We start from the raw sequence: 23,430 nt of genomic DNA, 5'->3' as shown, positions 1-23,430 counted from the left end.
CTATGTGTTTTGGGCCCTCCTTTGACCTGTGTACCTGATCGGCCCTGGGCTGCTGGTGCTGTGGCTTTGGGGTTGCCTTGAACCCCCAACGGTGGGCTGCCTATGCCCAGGAGACTGACTGTGTAAGTGCTTTACTTACCTGCAAAAAGTAACCAAACTTACCTCCCCCGGGAACTGTTGATTTTTGCACTGTGTCCACTTTTAAAATAGCTTATTGTCACTTTAACCAAAACTATGTGTACTACTGTTTTAAATCAAAGTTCTATACCTAACTGTGTGAAGTACCTTGCATTTTATTTACTTACCTCAAATCTTGAATCTTGTGGTTCTAAAATAAATTAAGAAAATATATTTTGCTATATAAATCCTATTGCCCTTGAGTTAAGTCTTTGAGTGTATGTTCCTCATTTATTGTCTGTGTGTGTACAGCAAATGCCTAACACTACCCTCTGATAAGCCTACTGCTTGACCACACTACCACAAAATAGAGCATTAGTGTTATCTAATTTGGCCACTATCAACCTTTAAGGGGAATCCTTGGACTCCGTGCACACTATCTCTCACTTTGAGATAGTATACACAGAGCCAACTTCTTACAGTACCATTTGAGGGAAAGAGATCTCACACTGGGGACCTGCTTAGAAGGAACCCAGTGCACATTCAGTCAATATCACATCAGATACTAGGCAAAAAGTGGGAGGCTAACCATCCCAAAAAGGGTGCTTTCCTACAGAGAGCCAGCTTCCTACATTGGTGGATCAGTGGTGGGGTTGGCGACTTAACATCTGCTGATACCACTTTGGTCAATAAGGGACTACATAAATACAAAAATTGCCTTCAGTTAAAAGTGCATATTTCCAACTGGGAATTTTACTAAATTCTTGAAAGTAACTCTTAGAGTCTTGGTTAAGTCCCTTTAGTTCTTGTGTTAGTATTTTTTTTATCCCAAAAAGGTCCCAACGTTGTGCAAAAATTGGTACCTCAGAGGTTGTGGTTAAAGAGCTCAACCTTACCCCTCATCTGCAGCTATCTTCCAAGCAGTTAAGGACCCTCTGCAAGGAGTACAAAAATCAAAACTGTCTCAAACCCTACTACTGAAAAGCTTCAGAAGCTGTTGGCAGAATATGTGCTGGTCCATCCTTCGAAAGAGGCTACTGACCCTGAGAATTAGGGTGGAATGAGTGAAGAGGAAGACCCAGATTTCCCCCTCACTTGAAGAAGACATTATGGATCTTGCTCCCAGCAGGCCTGGGGTGTGGTGAGTACCTTATACCATGTCCAGATATCCCCTATTAGTGTAGTGTGGGCAGTGTCTAGAAACCAGGCTCTCTAGAGGTGGCTGTGGATGAGCAGCCAAGACTTATCTAGGAGAAATGCAAAGCTCATGCAATACCACTGTAGTCACACAGCACTTACATGAAAGAAAACACTCAGTGTTACAAAAATAAAGATACTTTATTATAGTAACACACAGCGCCAAAAATACTACAGAGGCAATACTTCCCTTAAGAGGTAAGTAACACACAAGACAAGATATATACATTAGTAGTCAGAAATGGGCATAAAAACAATTAGAAAACAGTGCAAAACTGTGTAAAACACAATAGAGAATAGTGACCCTCGGGAGAGCACAAACCATATACTAAAAAAATGGAATGCGAATGTTGGACCCCCACCTAGGTAAGTGAAATCTGTAGAGGGGAGCTGGGGGTACTAGGAAAGCACAAAGGTAGGAATCCCAACACCCCCCAGCGACCAGGAAAGCAGGAGTAAATCACTAAGCTTTCCCCAAAACACCCATAAAGAAGAAAAGCAGAGAATTGCAAAACCCAGAGGCGACTGCAAGAAACCAACAGTTGAATCCTGAAAAGAAGACCTGTGGAAAGAGGGGACCAAGTCCAAAAGAGAGAGCAGAGTTCAGTGGGGGCAGAAGCCCCTGCCCACCAAGCTGAGGATGCAGAAGTTGGTCTACAGTGAGGAAGGAAAGTCAGCACTGCAGCCCTGGAGTCAGAGTCGAGTTCAGTGAGGATGCAGGTGATGTCCCACACCGAAGGAAGATTACAGTCGGGTTTGCGTGTTCAGGTTCCTCCAACAAGCCTTGGCACAGGCAAAACTCGCGGTTGACGGAAAGTGCTGCTGCTGGGGGCCAGCAAGGCCCAGGAGGACTAAACCCAGGAAGGGAAACCAGAGGGGGCCCTCAGCATCACAGAGAGCTCACAGAAGCACAGGCAGCACTTGCAGGAGTCCCACAGAATGGGGACACCGAAGTTGCAGATGGAGCCCACGCAGCACTATGAAAAGGAGTCCCACGCCGCCAGAGAGTCACTCGGGGAGCTCTGCGTCGCAGGGAGAAGTGCTGGGGGCTGGAGCTACACGATGCCTGAAGACCCCTTGGAGGAAATGCCAACAAACCTTGGCAGGTGCAAAAGATACGGTGCACAGGGCTACTGTCCTGCGTGGGAAGTCAAGGGCTTACCTCCACCCAAGTTGGACAGCTGGTAGAGAGGACCGAAGGTACCAAGTCCGACCACCACCCGTGATGCAGGACCCACGCAGCTCAGCAGGAGAGGGGATCCACGCAGCCGGTCGTCGTTGCAGTTGGTGGGAGATTCCTCCTTTTTTCCTGTGCAAACTGAAGATGGGCTGTCCTCAGAGGATGCACGACTGGGGAAATGTTGCAGAAGCTGAAAGGAGACGTGGAAACAATGTTGCACCCCTCCCAAGCCTGTAACACCTATTTCCAAAGGGAGAGGGTGTAACACCCCTTTCCCAAAGGATATCCTTTGTTCTGCCTTCCTGAGTTTGAGCTGCTCAAGCAACAGGAGGGCAGAAACCTGTCTGTGAGGTGGCAGCAGCTTGGGCTGCCTGGGAAACCTCAGAAGGCTTTAGAAGCAATGGTGGGGGTCCTCTAAGGAGCCCCCAGAGTGCACGGAATCACACAACCAATACTTGCAAAAGTATTGGGGTATGATTCCAACATGTTTGATACCAAACATGCCTATGGTCTGAGTCATCATGTAGCTGAACATGACCTATGTCCAGTACACCATAAAACGGAATCCGCACACTCGCAAAGTCCAGGAACATGGAGCTGGAGTTTGTGGGGGCACCTCTGCTAGTGCAGGGGTGCTCTCACAACCAGGTACTTGTACTCTGCCCCCTGGGCTAGGAGGACCTACCATAGGGGTGACATAGTAACCTGGTGCAGTGAACTGGCAGTGAAAGGGTGCATGCACCTTTTCACGCAGGCTGCATTAGCAGGCCTGCAGAACACTTTGTGTGGGCTCCCTATGGGTGGCATAATATATGTTTCAGCTCATAGGGATACCTTGGTACCCCAATGCCCTGGGTACCATAAACTAGGGACTCATATAGGGGCACTAGTGTGCCAAATGTGGGATGAAATACAGAGTTTTTGGAGAGAGAGCAATATCACTGGGGTCCTGGTTAGCAGGATCCCAGTGAGCACAGTCAAACACACAAACATCAGACAGAAAAGGGGGTAACCATGCCAAAAAAGATGGTACTTTCCTACACCCTGCCTCTAGCGAGGATTGCTCTGGTGGCTCAGGGGCAGTGATGAAGTCTCTGAGGAGGAGGCTTATCTCAAAAGACTGGCCTGTAGAATAGCCCTGGAAGACAGGATACTGGCTCTAGCACCCATGAATGGTGGCAACTTAATACATAGGGACATAGAAGTAACTTCTGACCTTAAAACACCCAAAAGGATTCTGCCCAAATATGAGGAAGGTGATAATATTATCAAGTGGTTCTTGGCCTTCGAGAGGGCCTCTATCACCAGAGAAGTTAAGAAGTACTGGGGATTTCTTCTTTGGGAACTGTTCTCAGGAAAGTGCAGGGATAGTCCCCAGACACTGAAAGAGGCAGATGCTGGGTCCTATTACCTCATGAAATGCACCTTGATTGAGGAATTTGGGCTCACCACTGAAGTGTACAGAATCAAGTTCATGGAGACTTGAAAAATCCAGAGTCAGACCTGGGTCAATTTTGTAACCTTTTCAGTAAAGACACTAGGTGGCTGGTAAAGGGGTAACAATGGCTATGGTGGGCATTATAATGTAATTATGAAAGAGCATCTGTTGGGTAATTGTGTTTAGGAGAAGTTACATCAGTACCAGGAAGACCAAGGTTTACTTTCTCCTCAAGAGGCAGACCATTGGGTCAAGACAAGGTGACCATAACTATCACTGGTGGAGGAGAGGTACCCAGTTCCCAGAGGGAACTGAGCCCAAAGAAATTGGACCTTACACAGAAGAGCTCTTGGGCATGTTGGGACCCTCTAGGGAAGATCCGTGCTATGGGCTGAGGACCTGTCACACGCTTGAAGGCCTGAGACAGCAAGATGCTGAAAAGGAAAAGAGATATCAGTGGCTCCCACAGGACCTTTTAGGAGGAAGGACTCCTTTCCACTGAGGCCAGAGACCCCAAACCTGGTGCCACCAGGAGAGTGGTAGTGACTAAGCAGGTTAGAGAATTTCTCCTCACACTGGCTCATGACATCCCCCTAGCTGTGCATCTTGGTCAGTTTAAAACTTGGAGTAGGTTGGTGATCCACTTCTACTGGCCAGGTATGTGGCAGAAACCTGTCAAGCCAGCAGCAAGACAAGTGGCCACCCAGAGTCTCCCCCATAATTTCACTACCAGTGGTTGGGGTTTTCTTTGAGAGGGTAGGGATTGACGTTGTTGGTCCCTATGCCACTCCAACAGCACAAGGAAAACGATTTATGCTAGTTGCAGTGGATCATGCAACCAGGTATCATGAAACAATTCCCCTGAGGACCCCTACTGCCGTTGTAGCAGTTAGGGCCCTCACTGGTATCTTTACCAGAGTGGGCTTTCCAAAGAAGGTGGTATTAGACAGAGGTACAAACCTCATGCCTGGGTAACTAAAACACATGTGGGCTGAATGTGGTGTGACCTACAAGTTCACTAACCCATACTACCCACACACCAATGACTACGTTGAAAGATTCAACAAGACTTTGAAAGGTATGTGTATGAGGCTGGCCTGGCTTATAGTGGGTACCTTATAGTACTTACACCTTGTGCCAGGTCCAGTTATCCCTTATTAGTAGATTAGTAGTGTTCTAGCAGCTTAGGCTGAACTAGGAGACCTGCAGAGCTCCTACTATACCACTTATATCATATAGCACTATATCATAAGAATCACAATCCTCAGAGTTACTAGAAATAAGGGTACTTTATTTTAGTGACAATGTGCGAAAAATATCTCATTATACTCCCTTAGGAGGTAAGTAAAATACACAAAATATACACTCAAACCAAAATCAGGTAAGTAAACAGTTAGAAAAGTAGTGCAAACAGTGTGGAATACAATAGGATGCAATAGGCCTAGGGGCAACACAAACCATATACTAAGAAAGTGGAATGCGAACCACTTAGGGACCCCAGGCCTAGTGTAGTGTGTAGGGGGTCGCTGGGAGTGTTAGAAAACACTAAGGGTGTCTAAGATACCCCACCCCAAGACCCTGAAAAGTAGGAGTAAAGTTACCCTACTTCCCCAGAAACACACAAGTCGCGATAGGAGATTCTGCAAAGACAACAACTGACTGCGAAGCACTGAAGACTGATTCCTGGACCTGAGGACCTGTAAAGGAAGGGGACCAAGTCATGAAAGTGTCCAGGGGAGCAGGAGCCCACTAGACCCCAGATGAAGGTGCAAAATGGCTGCCTCCGGGTGGAAGAAGCTGAAGATTCTGCAACAACGGAAGATGCCAGGAACTTCTCCTTTGCACAGATGTCGTCCCATGGCGTGCTGGACGATGCAGAGTTGTTTCCACGCAGAAAGACCGCAAACAAGCCTAGCTAGCTGCAAAGGTTGCGGTTGAAGAAAATGGGTGCTGCCCGGGACCAGGAAGGACCAGGAGGTCGCCCCTTGGAGGAGGAGACAGAGGGGGCGCTTAGCAATACAGAGAGCCCACACAGACGCAGGCAGCACCCACAAAAGCACTTGAACAGGTGTTCATGAAATCTTAACACGGCGGACGTCTCAACACTACAAAGGAGGGTCCCACGAAGTCGGTGGTCAACTCAGTGACTGCAGGACGGAGTGCTGGGGACCTGGGCTATGTTGTGCAGGAAGGATTCCTTGCAAAAGTGCACAGAAGTCCTAGCAGCTGCAGTTCACGCAGTACACAGGATGACTGTCTGGCGTGGTGAAGCAAGGACTTACCTCCACTAAATTTGGACAGAAGGACCACTGGACTGTCGGGTCACTTGGATCCAGCTCCTGTGTTCCAGGGACCACGCTCGTTGAAATAAGAGGGGACCCAGAGGACTGGTGAAGCAGAAGTTTGGTGCCTGCGTTAGCAGGCGGAAGATTCCGTCGACCCATGGGAGATTTCTTCTTGGCTTCCAGAGCAGGGTGAAGGCAGACAGCCATCAGAGCATGCACCACTAGGAAACAGTCGAGAAAGCCGGCAGGATTAGACGCTACAATGTTGCTGGTACTCGTCTTGCTACTTTGTTGCGGTTTTGCATGTGTCCTGGAGCAGTCAGCAGTCGATCCTTGGCAGAAGTCGAAGAGAGCGATGCAGAGGAACTCTGGTGAGATCTTGCATTTGTTATCTCAAGAGAAACCCACAGGAGAGATCCTAAATAGCCCTCAGAGGAGGATTGGCCACCTAACCAGGTAATCACCTATCAGGAGGGGACTCTGACGTCACCTGCTGGCACTGGCCACTCAGAGGCCTCCATTGTGCCCTCACACCTCTGCATTCAAGATGGCAGAGGTCTGGGACACACTGGAGGAGCTCTGGGCACCACCCCTGGGGTGGTGATGGACAGGGGAGTGGTCACTCCCCTTTCCTTTGTCCAGTGTCGCGCCAGAGCAGGGGCTGGAGGATCCCTGAACCGGTGTAGACTGGCTTATGCAAGGAGGGCACCATCTGTACCCTTCAAAGCATTCCCAGAGGCCAGGAGAGGATACTCCTCTCAGGCCCTTAACACCAATTTCCAAAGGGAGAGGGTGTAACACCCCCTCTCAGAGGAAATCTTTTGTTCTGCCTTCCTGGGAATGGCCTGCCCAAGACCCCAGGAGGGCAGAAGCCTGTCTGTGGGTTGGCAGCAGCGGTAGCTGCAGTGAAACACCCAGAGAGCTAGTTTGGCAGTACCCGGGTTCCATGCTGTAGCCCTGCGGATTCATGGGCTTGGCACCCCAATACCAGATTTGGCATGGGAGGACAATTCCATGATCTTAGACATGTTACATGGCCATACTCGGAGTTACCATTGTGAAGTTACTTATAGGTATTGACCTATATGTAGTGCACGCGTGTAATGGTGTCCCCGCACTCACAAAGTCTGGGGAAATAGCCGTGAACTATGTGGGGCACCCTGGCTAGTGCCAGGGTGCCCTCACGCTTAGTAACTTTGCAGCTAACCTTCACTAAGTGAGGGTTAGACATATAGGTGACTTATAAGTTACTTAAATGTAGTGTAAAATGGCTGTGAAATAACGTGGATGTTATTTCACTCAGGCTGCAGTGGCAGTCCTGTTTAAGAATTGTCAAAGCTCCCTATGGGTGGCAAAAGAAAAGCTGCAGCCCAAAGTGATCTCCTGGAACCCTAATGCCCTGGGTACCTAGGTACCATATACTATGGAATTATAAGGGTGTTCCAGTGTGCCAATTAGAATTGGTGAAAATGGTCACTAGCTTGCAGTGACAATTTTAAAAGCAGAGAGAGCATAAGCACTGAGGTTCTGGTTAGCAGAGCCTCAGTGACACCGTTAGGCACCACACAGGCAACACATTCAGGCCACAAACTATAAGCACTGGGGTCCTGGCTAGCAGGATCCCAGTGAGACAGGCAAAAACAAACTGACACGCAAGTAAAAATGGGGGTAACATGCCAGGCAAGATGGTACTTTCCTACAGTATGATTGGTGGACACCATGAAAAACTCAGGAGATGGAAAGTCTTACTTCCATGCCTGATTATTGCCAATAGGTAAGTGCCACAGAAGGGAGTAGGTTTTACCCCTATGAACTTCTGTTTGGGCATCCTGTGAGGGGACCACTTACTGAGTACATGAAAAAAGCATCCAAAAACCTTGAGGCCAGCTAGGAGCTCCAGAAGCTCTGGTATAACCAAAAGGCTGCACTGGTAGAGTTCCAACCAGGGAAGAAGGTGCTGGTTTTCGAGCCTGTGGCTCCTACGGCCCTCCAGGACATATGTAGTGAACCATACCCTATCCTAGAAATAAAAGGCAAAGTAAACTACGTGGTAGACTTTGGCTCTTGGAGGAACCCCCAAAAGGGTCATTCATGTTAATCGCCTTAAACCCTATCACGACAGAGCTGAGATGACCATGCCCATGGTCACTGATGAGGGACAGGAAGGTCAGGGCGAACCTATTCCTGATCTCCTCTTCAGCAACCCTAAGGATGGCTCAGTTGAAAGAGTGGTCGTTTCAGATACCCTCACTGACCAACAACGAACTGACTGTACCAGAAGTGTTGCATCAGTACGCAGAGCTCTTATTTTGACCCCTGGCTGGACTACCTGGTGTACACATGATGTAGACAATGGGGACAGCCTAACAGTCAAAAATAAATCTACAGGTGATCTGATCATGTCAAACAGAGCATCAAAGCTGAAGTAAGCAAGATGCTGGAATTGGGAGTCATAGAACACACTGAGAACTTAGATTTTGTGTGAACTAACCAAAACAAATGAACACCCTATTCATACGGCTGATGAACTAATCGACAGGTTCGAAGGCAGCCTAATATCTCAGTACGTCAGATCTCACATCAGGGTACTAGCGGACTGGTCTGACCCCTGGATTGAAAGAGAAATCAACATTCTCAAATCTAGATGGGCATAATGAGTTTACTGTTATGCGTTTTGGATTAAAGAATGCCCATGCCACCTTTCAGAGTTTGGTGAACAAAGTCCTGGCTGGTTGGAGGACTTTACTGCAGCATTTCTTGGCGATATTGTTGTCTTTAGCTCCACCTGGCAAGATCACTTGATCCACCTGGGGAAGGAGGCTCTGAAGTGTGGAGGTCTCACTATCAAGGCAAGCAAGTGCCAGATAGGGTAGGGCTTGGTTGTATACTTGGGACACCTTGTGGCCATGTTCAGCCATTAAAACTCAAGATCCAGACCATTGTGGACTGGGAAGCTCCTATCACCCAGACCCAAGTCATGTCATTCCTTGACTTGACTGGGTGCTACCAGAGGTTTGTTAAGGGCTACGGCACCACTGTGGCACCCCTCACAGAACCTACCGCCAAGAAGATGCCAAAGAAAGTGAATTGGACAGTGAGCTGTCAAAAGACTTTTGACACTCTGAAGAAAGCAATGTGCTCAGCACCCATTCTAAAAGCTCTCAATTTCACAAAGCAGTTAATTGTGCAGACATATGCCTCTGAACATGGTTTTAAGAGCAGTCCTATCAGAATCATGATGGCCATGACCAACCTGTTGCTTTCATTAAAAGGAGGTTACTCCCCAGACAGCAGCCTTTGAGAGGTAAGCCTTTGCTACAGTTTGCAAATGAAAAGTGAAAACCCTAAACTGCTGAGGTGGTCCATCTCTCAACAGGGAAATGACTTCACAGTGGAACAGATCCCTAGGACTGCCCATGCTAACGCAGATGGCCTTTCCAGGCTATTTCACTTAGAAAATGAAGACTCTCTTGGGAAAGGTAAGTTTCATCCTCTTACATGTTCGGGGGTGGGGATGTCATGTAGGAAAGTAGCCATTTCAGCGTTGTTACCCCCCACTTTTTGCCTGGTATCTGATGTGAAGTTCACTGGGTCCCTGCTAACTAGGTCCCCAGTGCCAGATCTCTGTCCCTAAAATGCACAGTTGTTTCTCTCAAAAAGCAGCACCTTCAGCACTCTTTCCAAGTCCCTAGTAAATGGTACACCTGGTACCTAGGGTATGATGTACTAAAGAAGGTCCCTAAGGGCTGCAGCACGAATTGTGCCACCCTCAGCGACCTCACACCAAATGCATACAGTGCTGCCATTGCAGGCTGCGTGTCTTGGTGCAGGCAAAGTGAAAACACAACCTGTCACATGTCCCTGTTTGCCAGGTCCCCGACTACTGCATGCAATATCTTTAAGTCACCCCTACAGCAGCCTACATCCCTAAGGCAGGGTGCGTTATATCTTATGTGAGGACATATCTGCATGAGCAGATATGCCTCCTACTATGTCTGTCGATTCTTAGACATAGGGAGTGGACAGGGAAGCCACTTTGAGTACATGTGCTGGACAGTGTTCATTATGAGTTCCCCAGTTAAATAATGGCTTCACTGAAACTAGGGATGTTTGGTATCAAACATCTTGTATTCATAAACCCTCACTGAATCCAGTGATGGATTAATAATGTACTCAGAGGATACCTTGGAGGTGCCTCCTGCAAACCTACCTTACTGCTAGTGTGTTAACTGCCTGGTCTGAACCAGTACTGCTACCCCACACAGATTTCTCACCTTCTGAGACTGCTCAGGGCAGAGGCGTTATCACCTTTTCCAGGCAGGAGGGACACTCCAGGGCGGGAATCTTCAAAGGACCAGCCGACTTTGTTTTGTGAACCAGATCTCTCCAGAAGGCGGAGAAGTCCACCTCCATGTTCTGACCCTACTTCTTGGTGGAAAGATAGGCAGGAAAATTAGCAAGATTAGGATGTGTGCCCACATCATGCCACTCCCACCACTAAGGTGGACAAGCTGATGAGGACACCACTTTTCAAATTCCTCCATCTTGTTTTGCACAGAATATGTATTCTAGAGTCAGGGTTTTGCCCACTTCCCTGTGGAAGTGGTCATATAAAGGGTGTTGTCACCCTCCAGGTAGGCAGCCCATTGGCCTCTACATGGCACTCCCTGTAACGCCCCCAAATTGAGTATTTAGGTGTCACCCCTGAACCCAAGAACTCAGATTCGACTAATCAAGAAAAGAAGGATGAAGAGTCAACTGCCTGGTGAGAAGAGCAGACGAGCTGTGGACATTTTGGTGGGTTGCAAGTGGGTGGCATGGGTGGAGGGCTAGCCACCAAGGGGACGGAGTAGTCCTTCCCAACAATCGAAAGAACCCAGCGGTCTTATGTCTTATACCTCCAATGGGACAGGTGACGGCGTATCCTGCCTCCTACTGGGTGCCCATGATGGTAAGAGGCCAAACTAAAGGAGATTAGAAGATGAGGCTGCTGGGATGAGTAGTGAACTGGCCCGATGTCTGGCTGTCTGACCCAGGTGGTCTGGGAATACCGTGTCCTTGGCCACTCAGAAGATGAAAGCTTGCCCGCTGTGGTGGGAGGGCAAGGACACGGCTAGAAGCCTTTTATGAGACAAAATGAGCAAAAGCGGACTAGGGTTGGCAAAGTGCCATGGAAAGGGAACGTAAGTGCCCCTTTAGGCAAGGTTACCCCCCCAAGATTATGCCTGGTATTGATGCTAACTTGACAGTGTGTGGTGGGATCCTGCTAACAAGGCCCCAGCACCAGTTTTCTTTATCTAAACTATACCATTGTTTACACAATTGGCATACCCCTGGCACACAGCTAAGTCCCATGCAAACGGTACCAGTGGTACCGACTCTGTGACCATGGAGAGTACCTAAGGACTGCAGCATGTATTGTGCCACGGTAAGGGACCCCTCACCAAACACATGCACACTACCTTTGCAGGTTGTGTGTGCTGGTAGGGAGTTAAAGGCGAAGTCGACATGGCACCCCTTTCAGGGTACCGTGCCCACAAACCACTGCCTATGGCATATGTACGTCACCCCTCTAGCAGGTCTTAAAGCCCTAAGAAAGGGTGCACTATACCAAAGGCGAGGACATAGCTGCATGAGCAATATGTCCCTTCAATGTCTAAGTCCATTCTTAAGACATTGTAAGTGCAGTGTAGCCATACTGAGTATATGGTCTGGAGGTTTGTCACTACAAACTCCACAGCTCCATAATGGCTTCATTGAATATTGGGAGGTTTGGTATGAAACTCCCCAGCACAATAAACCCAAATTGATGCCAGCGTGGGACTTATTGCAAAATTGACTCAAACGGCATCTTAGAGATGCCCCCGTCATTTACCCAACCCTTTAGTGTAAGGCCGACCAGTCTGTGCCAGCCTGCCACTAACAGACAAGTTTCTGACTGCATAGGGTGAGAGCCTTTGTGCTCTCTGGGATCAGAAACAAAGCCTGCTGTGTGGAGGTGCTTCACACCTCTCCCCTGTAGGAAGCTGGCTCTGTAAATACTATGTCAAAATGAAATATAGGCCCTCATTACAACCCTGGCGGGCTGTTCCGGAGGAAGCACCGCCAACAGGCTGGCGGTGCTTCCCAGGGCATTACGACAGTGGCGGAAACACCGCGGTCGCACCGCCGGGGCCGACGGTTTCCCACCACAATGGCCCCAGCGGTTGTAATCTGCCAGCAGCGCTGCCCAGGGGATTACAAGTCCCCCTACCGCCAGCCTTTTCCTGGCCGTTTGAACCACCAGGAAAAGGCAGGCGTTATGGGGAGTCGCGGGGCATGGGCAGTGCAGGGGCCCCCTGACAGGGCGCTGTGCAGCTTTTCACTGTCTGCTATGCAGATAGTGAAAAGCACGACGGGTGCAACTGCACCCGTCGCACGGCCGCAATACCGCCGGCTCCTGTGTTGCAGCCGAGATCCCACCTGGGCCGGCGGGCGGAAACTAGGTTTCCGCCCACCGGCCCAGCGAGGATCTCCAAATGGCCGCGGCGGGGGTGAGGCTGCATTGGCGGCCGCCTGGCGGTCCGATCTTGGCGGGCAGCTGAAGCCGCCCGCCAAGGTCATAATGAGGGTCATAGTGTGCACAGAGTCCAGGGCTTTCCCAGAGGCTTAACTGAGGCTAAAATAGATAATACTAATGCTCTCTTTCGTGGTAGTGTGGTCGCGCAGTTAGGCTTATCAGAGGGTAGTGCAAAGCATTTGTTGTACACACACGGTCAAGAAATGTGGCACAAACTCAATGACTAACTCCAAGCCAATATATTTATATGGGGAAAATATATTTGTTACTTTAATCTTTAGAACATGTCTCTACCAGATAATTTGTTACTGAAGGTAAGTAACTTTTTCATCGGAGAGAGACTTCTAGTTGCAGATTCCTTGCCTTAGAATAGATACACAAGCAATATCATCCTCGTTGGAAGGCTACGAACCAAAATCATACTAAAATGTCTTGCAGGACCGAACGACCAAAGTAGCCGTCTATGCAGACCTGACTGTCCAGGCAGTGATGTTTAGTAAACATGTGCAGGGACGCCCAACGTTGCTGACTGACAGATGTCCAGGACAGGAACTCTGCGTGCTAACGCTGTGGTAGCAGCAGTTGCTGAGTGAGTGGGCACGCAAACCCTCTAGAAGGTTGCCTCTTTGCCAATGCGTAGCACATTTTGATGTAGAGAAGCACCTATCGTGAGCTGGTAAGCTTCTGCACTGCTTCCCTTTCTTTGCACCCACATAACCATCAAAGGGTTGATAGTCCACCCGGAAATCTCTAGTGCGATTGAGGTAGAATGCCAATGCACTTTTTGGATTCAGACAGTGGAGCCTCTCCTCCTCATGAGAAGGTTGGGGAGGTGCGTAAAAAGTAGGCAAAGTGATGGATTGGCCCACGTGAAAAGGTGTGACAACTTTGGGAAGGAAGGAGGCCCTTGTGAGTAGCACCACCTTGTCAGGATGTACAGACAAAAATGGAGGCTTCAAAGAAAAAGCCTGGAGCTCACTTACTCCGCGAGCAGAGGTGATAGCCACCAGAAAGAGTCTTGAGGGTAAGGAGCCACAAAGGACGACTGTGTAATGGCTCAAACGGAGCACACATCAAGTAAGTGAGGACAAGATTGAGGTCCCACTGGGACATAATAAATGGAGTGGGAGGAAACAAATGGATATGACCTTTGAGGAATCTACCCACAATAGGGGACTTGAAAACAGAAGGATGTTCTGGCAATCGAAGAAAGGCCGAGATAGCCGATAAGTAGCCTTTTTAGAGTGCCCAAAACAGAAACCTGATGGGCTAACAAAAGAATGACCAAAAGAACCTCAGAAAGAGGGCAGAGAGGGTATCAACTGACTTGTCCATTGGCTGCCAAGATAACATCACACACTTCGCCGCTCAATCTCCATGCAAGAAGGCGGACACTGGACAGGTTCAGGTGAATATCCTCTGGAAGGGGCAGTCTGATCGGAGGATCCATGGCCATGCTCAGTAGCTCTAGATACCATACTCTTCGTGCCTAGTCCAAAGCCACAAGAATGACTTAGGCCTGGTTGTTCTTGATCTTCTTTAGAACTCTGAGCAGAAGTGGTATTGATGGAAAGGCGTACAGGAGGCCTGAGCACCAAGTGAGGTGATAAGTGTCGCCGAGCGAGAACTATCTTGGAATCGCCAATGCGCAAAACTGCAGACATTGTGCGTTTTCTGCGGAGGCGAACAGATCTAACCAAGGCTCTCCGCACTGCTGAAAGAGGCCTTTCGCCACCTCCGGATGGAGATGCCATTCGTGATCGACTATGCATCAGCGGCTGAGTTAGTCTGCTCTGGCGTTCAGAGAGCCCACCAGATGTTGAACCACCAGAGAAATGCCCTGATGTGCCAGCCATGTCTGTAGGCGTAGAGCCTCTTGCCAAAGGGCCCACTACTTTCCCCTTGATAGAGGGAAGGAATACTTTTAACGCGTGTCTGATCGCCCGGAGCTCTGGCAGGTTGATGTGGACTCCAGACTACGTCGGAGACCAGAGGCCTCTAATATCTGCCGCTCCCCTCTGGCCGCCCCAACCCAGAAGTCACGCCTCTGTCACTATTACAAATTCTGGTTGAGGAAGGGAGAGAGTGATCTGCCTTTGACCCAATCTTGATTTGAAAGCCACCACTGCAGATCTTTTGCACTCCCCTCCGAGATCTGGACCATGTCGGAGAGATTTCCCTGATGCTGCGCCCAGTGGAACTTCAGGTCCCACTGCAGAGCCTGCATATGCCATCTGGCATGTGTCACTAGAAGGATGCAGGAGTCCATGAGGCTGAGCAGCCTCAGTCATTCTCACCGAAACCCAGGATAAAAGCTAAAACATCAGAATCATAGCCTGAATTTCCCGGACTCGCTAATCGGGAGGATAGGCCAGAAACTGTGCTGTGTCCAGAACAGCTCTGATGAAAGGGAGCGTCTGAAAGGGGGGTCAGGTGTCACTTCGGCATGTTTATAGTGAACCCTAGCATATGGAGGAGGTTTGACATAGTCTGAAGGAGAGAAATGACTTTCTGGGGCGTGTCTGCCTTCAACAGCCAGTCGTCGAGGTAGGGAAATACTAAAGTCCCCGACCTGCGCAGATGAGCTACAACCACTGGCATCAATTTTGTGAACACCCGAGGGGCACACGGTAAGCAAAATGATCGTGACCTACCATGAATCATAGGTAATGCGTGTGGGCAGGCAAGACGCAGATATGCAAATAAGCGTTGTGCCAGTCCAACTCCACCATCCAGTCTCCTGGGTCCAAGACAGAAAGGACATGAGCCAAGGTGAGCATTTTGAACTTCTCCTTCCTGGGGAAGAGATTGAGGTTCCTGAGGTCGAGGATAGGATGAAAGCCCTTGTCCTTTTTGGGCACCAGAAAGTAGCGGGAATTTCAACCACAGCCTACTTCTGGTGCAGGAACCCTCTTCATGGCCCCCTTAGCCAAGACAGCTGCAACTTCCTCACGGAGAATTGCCAAATGATTCTCTGTCAGATGGCCAAAAGATGGAGGCGTGACCGGAGTGCAAGTCTCGAAGGGGAGGGTGTAACCACTTCGGAAGATCTGCAAAACCCACCTGTCCGTCGTGATGGATTCCCAGTGGGGCAGGTGATGGCCAGTTAGCGGCAGGATAGGCCGGCGGTGGGGGGACGGAATAGGAAGGTTTGGAGGCTGCAGCGGGGGAAGTGGTGGACTGGGCGGATCTCTGGTTCCCGGTCCTACGAGCCCCTGGGATTCCACGTCCCCGACCACGCAGGGGCTGAACGGCATGCGTGGCATGGTGACTGGGGAAGGGGCGTGGCCGGGAGCCCCTCCCGTGGCACGAAAGGGGCAAAAAGCGGACTGCTGGGGGAGGGAGTCAGTGGAAAGTCCAACAGACCAAGCCGTAGCCCAGGAATCATTAAATCTCTCCAGCGCCAAGTCCGCCTTATCTCCGAAGAGATGAGTCATCAAAGGGCATGTCCAGGAGGGTCTGTTGGACATCCCCCGAAAAACCAGAAGTTCTCAACCAGGCGTGGCATCATAATGCCACTGTTGACGGAAAAAACCTACCTAGAGAGTTGGCTGTGTACAGTCCACATCGTATGGTGAACTTGGCTGCATCTCTCCCGTCAGCAACAGCCTGGGAGATGATCGCATGGGCCTCTGCCGTGATTTCACGCAGGAGTGGGTGTAATGGCCCAAGAAGCATGCGTGTTCACTGATTGACCGGAGGAAGAAAACATCTTCCTCCCAAGATGGTCCAGTATTTTTGATTCCCTATCTGGGGGAGGGGAAGGGAATGCACCAGATGTCGAAGATGCCTGAATGACCAAGCTTTCAGGCATGGGGTGTTCGGTCAGGAATTTAGGATCATTCGGGGCGGGTCGATGGCAGTGAGCGATTGCCCTATTCACAGGAGCCCCTGTGCTGAGTTTGGACCAGATACCCAGAAGGACAATGGGTGAGGGCTTCACTGAATGAAAGGAGAGGCTCTGAAGCAGATGCTCCTGGGTTGAAGCATCTCCATCAGGAGATTAGTCCTGACCAGAACAGTAGGCAGTTCAAGGACAAGGACCTCGGCCACTTTACTGACCACCATGGAGTAGGAAGCTCCCTCTGCCATAGCCACGGTAGGAGTAGACAGCATGCCAGTGTCTGGGGAGGTATCAAGACCATTGGCCTCGCGCAGTTCCTGATCCGAGTCCATGTTTGCGTCTTCTTGCTGGTATTCATAAGAGTACAGCAAAACCTCCAACCCTTCCTCAAATTCATACCCATGGTAAAAAGGATCTAAATCCAACCTGAGGTGGGTAGGACCCATCAAAGTCAGAAGCGGTGTCTGACTCCTAGTGGTGCGGCCGGCACGGGTTCACAGGGACTCTCAGTGTCCAGAGCTGCCGGCGCAGAACCCGAAGGGCTCCCCTCCAACACCTAGGCCCAGAAGGCGCCGCAGGGGGATCAGACTGCCCAAAAATAAGGCACATGGCCTCAAAGAATTCCTTTAGTTGGGCAGGGGTCGCTCTGGCTTCCGGAAAGTCAGGGAGGTGCAGAGCGGACCCAGTAGTAGGCTCCACTAAAGGAGACAGAGCGTCAACGCTCTTCCCGTGTCGCATTGCTCGAATGACGGGGTGAAGTCAAACAATGCCTGGCCTTCTTTGACGACTTCTTTTTCTCACCTGAATTTCCCAACGACTTAGAGAACGATGAGTTGTGGTGAGACTGCGGCCAGTCTCGAGACCTTCCTCTCAAACAAGACCGGGAGCGATGCGGAGTTGAGCGCGAGGCCACCATTAGCTTTAGGTACTGCTCCCGAAAGCCTTCGGGTGCATAGCCCAGCACTCCGAGCATGAAGCGGATCTGTCACTGACATCATTCGGAGACCATCCTCGCAAGGCTTAAACCCGGTCTTCAGGGACATCCTTAGACGCACCAACAGTCACCACAAAATTCAACAAAAGTGTTGAGGCAGGTCAAAAAGTGACCAGGGTAGCGCTCTCCAGATCAGTGGGTGGCACGGAAAGAAAAGAACTGATGTCGCCAAGGCGCGCCTATATTTGACCCACACGTCATCGTGGCAACCACAACGCCAATGATGGATGCAGAGTCGACCGACGCCACCTAACGGCACGCGCAAGGGTACTGCTCAAAGAAAAGTCTCCCCATCCAGTCTGACACCTGGGGGAAATTCTAAAGTAAGAAATCTGGAAATAGAAGTCACTATTCATGCTATGGCAAATTAACTTACCTGGTGAATTAGTGGTGAACTAGTCTGTGTAGAATGCAGCAGTAAATCTGATTAAGAGGCTTATTAAGCATTATCACATTACCCCCTAATAAGACAACAAAACTAGATTATGAAAAGCTGCTGAGTAATCTTTAAGGCCATGTTGACTGAATACCCTTATAATTTGTAAATGCACCTAGTACAGGACTGGAAAAGCCCTTCACTCTGCTCACCAATGTATTCTTGCTGTCCCAAAGAGATGAACAGCATGCAATGGTGACAGGTCCTTTCTTATCGCTGCTAGGGTGTGGAACTTCCACCGCATGACCTTCTGTGCAAGCCATCATTGCTGAATTTCAAAAAACTACTAAAACCCTACTATTCACATACTAGCAATCACAGAAGCAGGCTGGTTGGTCTCATTAAAGTGTCATAAAATTATTTTACAAAAGAGCGTGCTATAAATAGTAAACGAAACAGGAAAGTTGACAAGGCCACAGTTGCATGTAGTACATACGTACCTTGTAATAGGAGAAAAACCCTTGATTAACACATTCCAGACATTTTCTGAAGTTACAATACTTTCTGCATATCATGACATGCGAGAAGAGTATGTGGCAACAATAGTTAACATCCAGTGAACTGACATACATGGCCAAATCCAGTCACCGCAAACTCAAGCAGATGCATTTCTTTTAGAAGTAAAGAACAGGACAATGGAAAATGCACTAAAGAAACCTACTGCCTTACCTGCTTTTATTTCTTTACCTAGGGCTCGACCGCCGATTGTGCCAGAACTGAAGAAGCCCTAACCACAATGACATCGAGGGGCAAGCCAGTAAGGAAACCATTGTTGTTTGCTCTCACCACAGCAAGCGATTCTACAATATGCTTTCTAAAAAAAAAAATACATATGTATATTACATTGCAGCTTTATTCACCATGCAATATCTTTAACGAATGTTGAGCTAATCTTACTGGTCAAGCTTGTCCTACACGTGGAAAGCTTTGTTAAGCTTGGGTAGTGTATTATCACTTCTATAGTTACTACAAACTTAACTGCTGCTTGACCCTCTACAAATATGGCTCAGTTTAACACAGTGGCTATGGCGAGCTACTGAAAAAGGTGTGTTTTCAGAAGCTCACTAAACCTAAGGTGGAGGACTCATCAGGCAGGCACACACATACAAACACATGCACATACAACACACACACACACATACTAAAATACATACAACTCTCCACATTGAGTTCCAGCCATTTATATTACAGACTAAAATGTACAAATTATGGTGTTTACAGCAAACCTATCACATTAAAAAAAATACAAAGTGAAAACAGACGTTGCCTAACCTTGCATTATACTAATAAAGTAAATCTTTTCTTACAATACAAATATTTCACAAATAATAGTCTAATTATGTAATGGTGCAACATTTTCAGGTCCTGACACAAAACACATCACATAGTTTGCAAATCAACTCAACAGTAGTTACACATTATTTCTGAAAGCATTAGATTTTCAAAAGCATCCTTATAATAATAAAGGGACAACCCTCTCTTAATTTAAAATGTAAATAATAATAATGGCAAAACTTATCTTGGTTCGCAGTTAAATATAATTCCCACCAACCCACCTTCACACTCATTATGATTGCGCTGAAATTAGATAATTTAACATATTGATTCAAGTTCTCTTTAAAACTATTATAGATAGTGTGGGCAGGAGAGAGGGAAGGATACCCCCTGATATTAGACCGCCTACAACCCGAATGCCTACACTCACTGGACTAGAGCTGGTGTTAAACCGCAATGTGTCCCTGCTTTAAGACACTTCCTAATAATCCAAATCTAACAAATACAATCCTTTTAATAAATGCGCCCACTCCATAACTATGTTCTAGAGTAATAGAAAAATTGAAGGGTTTTACTAGAGAATTTCAAAAGGAAGCAGTACTAAATCACTGCCTTGAAGGCTCTCAATGAAAATTATACAGCAGAGCAGCATCATTGGTATAGTAACAGACAGCAGCCCTACTAGAACAGGAACGTCTTGTGTCTCACTCCCAAAATCCAGGGAATTTCTCCATTATTTCTGAATATGAAATTACAAGATCTGAAGGCTCACTGTGGAGTGAGCAAATGTAGCATTGTATAAGCAAATCTAAGCACATGAGCAAGAAGGCAAAATTTCATATTAGCTTAATGTAGGAGGCTGGACTGGCTTGTAGTGAGTACCAAGGGGTACTTGCACCTTGCACCAGGCCCAGTTATCCCTTATTAGTGTATAGGGTGTCTAGCAGCTTAGGCTGATAGATAATGGTAGCTTAGCAGAGCAGCTTAGGCTGAACTAGGAGACGTGTGAAGCTACTACAGTACCACTTAGTGTCATATGCACAATATCATAAGAAAACACAATACACAGTTATACTAAAAATAAAGGTACTTTATTTTTATGACAATATGCCAAAGTATCTCAGTGAGTACCCTCAGTGAGAGGATAGGAAATATACACAAGATATATATACACAATAGCAAAAATATGCAGTATAGTCTTAGAAAACACTGCAAACAATGTATAGTTACAATAGGATGCAATGGGGAAACATAGGGATAGGGGCCACACAAACCATATACTCCAAAAGTGGAATGCGAACCACGAATGGACCCCAAACCTATGTGACCTTGTAGAGGGTCGCTGGGACTATTAGAAAATAGTGAGAGTTAGAAAAATAACCCTCCCCAAGACCCTGAAAAGTGAGTGCAAAGTGCACTAAAGTTCCCCTAAGGACAAAGAAGTCGTGTTAGAGGAATAATGCAGGAAAGACACAAACCAGCAATGCAACAACTGTGGATTTCCAATCTAGGGTACCTGTGGAACAAGGGGACCAAGTCCAAAAGTCACAAGCAAGTCGGAGATGGGCAGATGCCCAGGAAATGCCAGTTGCGGGTGCAAAGAAGCTTCTACTGGACAGAAGAAGCTGAGGTTTCTGCAGGAACGAAAAGGGCTAGAGACTTCCCCTTTGGTGGACGGATCCCTCTCGCCTTGGAGAGTCGTGCAGAAGTGTTTTCCCGCCGAAAGGACGCCAACAAGCCTTGCTAGTCGCAAATTGTGCGTTTGGCGTTTTTGGACGCTGCTGGGGCCCAGGAGGGACCAGGATGTCGCAAATTGGACCTGAAGAGAGAGGGGACGTCGAGCAAGACAAAGAGCCCTCACTGAAGCAGGTAGCACCCGGAGAAGTGCCAGAAACAGGCACTACGAGGATGCGTGAAATGGTGCTCGCCGAAGTTGCACAAAGGAGTCCCACGTCGCCGGAGACCAACTTAGAAAGTCGTGCAATGCAGGTTAGAGTGCCGTGGACCCAGGCTTGGCTGTGCACAAAGGATTTCCGCCGGAAGTGCACAGGGGCCAGAGTAGCTGCAAAGTCGCGGTTCCCAGCAATGCAGCCCAGCGAGGTGAGGCAAGGACTTACCTCCACCAAACTTGGACTGAAGAGTCACTGGACTGTGGGGGTCACTTGGACAGAGTCGCTGGATTCGAGGGACCTCGCTCGTGCTGAGAGGAGACCCAAGGGACCGGTAATGCAGCTTTTTTGTGCCTGCGGTTGCAGGGGGAAGATTCCGTCGACCCACAGGAGATTTCTTCGGAGCTTCTGGTGCAGAGAGGAGGCAGACTACCCCCACAGCATGCACAAGCAGGAAAACAGTTGAGAAGGCGGCAGGATCAGCGTTACAGAGTTGCAGTAGTCGTCTTTGCTACTATGTTGCAGGTTTGCAGGCTTCCAGCGCGGTCAGCAGTCGATTCCTTATCAGAAGGTGAAGAGAGAGATGCAGAGGAACTCGGCTGAGCTCATGCATTCGTTATCTGAAGTTTCCCCAGAGACAGAGACCCTAAATAGCCAGAAAAGAGGGTTTGGCTACTTAGGAGAGAGGATAGGCTACTAACACCTGAAGGAGCCTATCACAAGGAGTCTCTGACGTCACCTGGTGGCACTGGCCACTCAGAGCAGTCCAGTGTGCCAGCAGCACCTCTGTTTCCAAGATGGCAGAGGTCTGGAGCACACTGGAGGAGCTCTGGACACCTCCCAGGGGAGGTGCAGGTCAGGGGAGTGGTCACTCCCCTTTCCTTTGTCCAGTTTCGCGCCAGAGCAGGGCTAAGGGATCCCCTGAACCGGTGTAGACTGGCTTATGCAGAATTGGGCACCTCTGTGCCCAACAAAGCATTTCCAGAGGCTGGGGGAGGCTACTCCTCCCCTGCCTTCACACCATTTTCCAAAGGGAGAGGGTGTCACACCCTCTCTCAGAGGAAGTTCTTTGTTCTGCCATCCTGGGCCAGGCCTGGCTGGACCCCAGGAGGGCAGCTGCCTGTCTGAGGGGTTGGCAGCAGCAGCAGCTGCAGTGAAACCCCAGGAAGGGCAGTTTGGCAGTACCAGGGTCTGTGCTACAGACCACTGGGATCATGGGATTGTGCCAACTATGCCAGGATGGCATAGAGGAGGCAATTCCATGATCATAGACATGTTACATGGCCATATTCGGAGTTACCATGGTGAAGCTACATATAGGTAGTGACCTATATGTAGTGCACGCGTGTAATGGTGTCCCCGCACTCTCAAAGTTCAGGGAATTGGCTCTGAACAATGTGGGGGCACCTTGGCTAGTGCCAGGGTGCCCTCACACTAAGTAACTTTGCACCTAACCTTTACCAGGTAAAGGTTAGACATATAGGTGACTTATAAGTTACTTAAGTGCAGTGTAAAATGGCTGTGAAATAACGTGGACGTTATTTCACTCAGGCTGCAGTGGCAGGCCTGTGTAAGAATTGTCAGAGCTCCCTATGGGTGGCAAAAGAAATGCTGCAGCCCATAGGGATCTCCTGGAACCCCAATACCCTGGGTACCTCAGTACCATATACTAGGGAATTATAAGGGTGTTCCAGTAAGCCAATGTAAATTGGTAAAAATGGTCACTAGCCTGTCAGTGACAATTTGGAAAGAAATGAGAGAGCATAACCACTGAGGTTCTGATTAGCAGAGCCTCAGTGAGACAGTTAGTCACTACACAGGTAACACATTCAGGCACACTTATGAGCACTGGGGCCCTGGGTTACCAGGGTCCCAGTGACACATACAACTAAAACAACATATATACAGTGAAAAAATGGGGGTAACATGCCAGGCAAGATGGTACTTTCCTACACTTAACATCTAACTGTAGGAAGCTGTCCTGTTGTGTGGTGAGCACTTATGGTGTTATCACCTTATACCAGGTACGGGTATCCTCTATTAGTGAAGTGTAAGCAGTGTATAGGAAGCCAGGACTCTCTAGAGGTAGCTATAAATGAGCAGCCAAGAGTAATTAGGAGACATGCAAAGCTTATGCAATAACGGTGTATCACACAGCACTTACACACATGAAAGAACCACATAGTGTTACAAAAACAAAGGTACTTTATTATGGT

At 48.6% G+C, this 23,430-nt stretch overlaps 1 protein-coding gene across 3 annotated transcripts in view; it reads right to left on the bottom strand.

Annotated features, from left to right (window-relative positions):
- LOC138285541 (proteoglycan 4-like) overlaps window positions 1-23,430 on the bottom strand; it is a 788,550-nt gene that overhangs the window by 36,731 nt on the left and 728,389 nt on the right. For all 3 annotated transcript variants that reach the window (XR_011201610.1, XM_069225611.1, XM_069225612.1), the window contains one exon: window positions 18,720-18,864. Coding sequence is in view for 2 of the 3 variants with exons in the window: in XM_069225611.1 (XP_069081712.1) it covers window positions 18,738-18,864 (127 nt within the window). In the remaining variant the exon portion in view is untranslated. The remainder of the gene's footprint in view (window positions 1-18,719; window positions 18,865-23,430) is intronic.

Source organism: Pleurodeles waltl, chromosome 3_1 (assembly GCF_031143425.1).
Source record: "Pleurodeles waltl isolate 20211129_DDA chromosome 3_1, aPleWal1.hap1.20221129, whole genome shotgun sequence".
NCBI classification, from domain to species: domain Eukaryota; kingdom Metazoa; phylum Chordata; class Amphibia; order Caudata; family Salamandridae; genus Pleurodeles; species Pleurodeles waltl.
The sequence above is the reverse complement of the archived record's forward strand: the minus strand, read 5'-3'. Positions and strand labels throughout refer to the sequence as shown.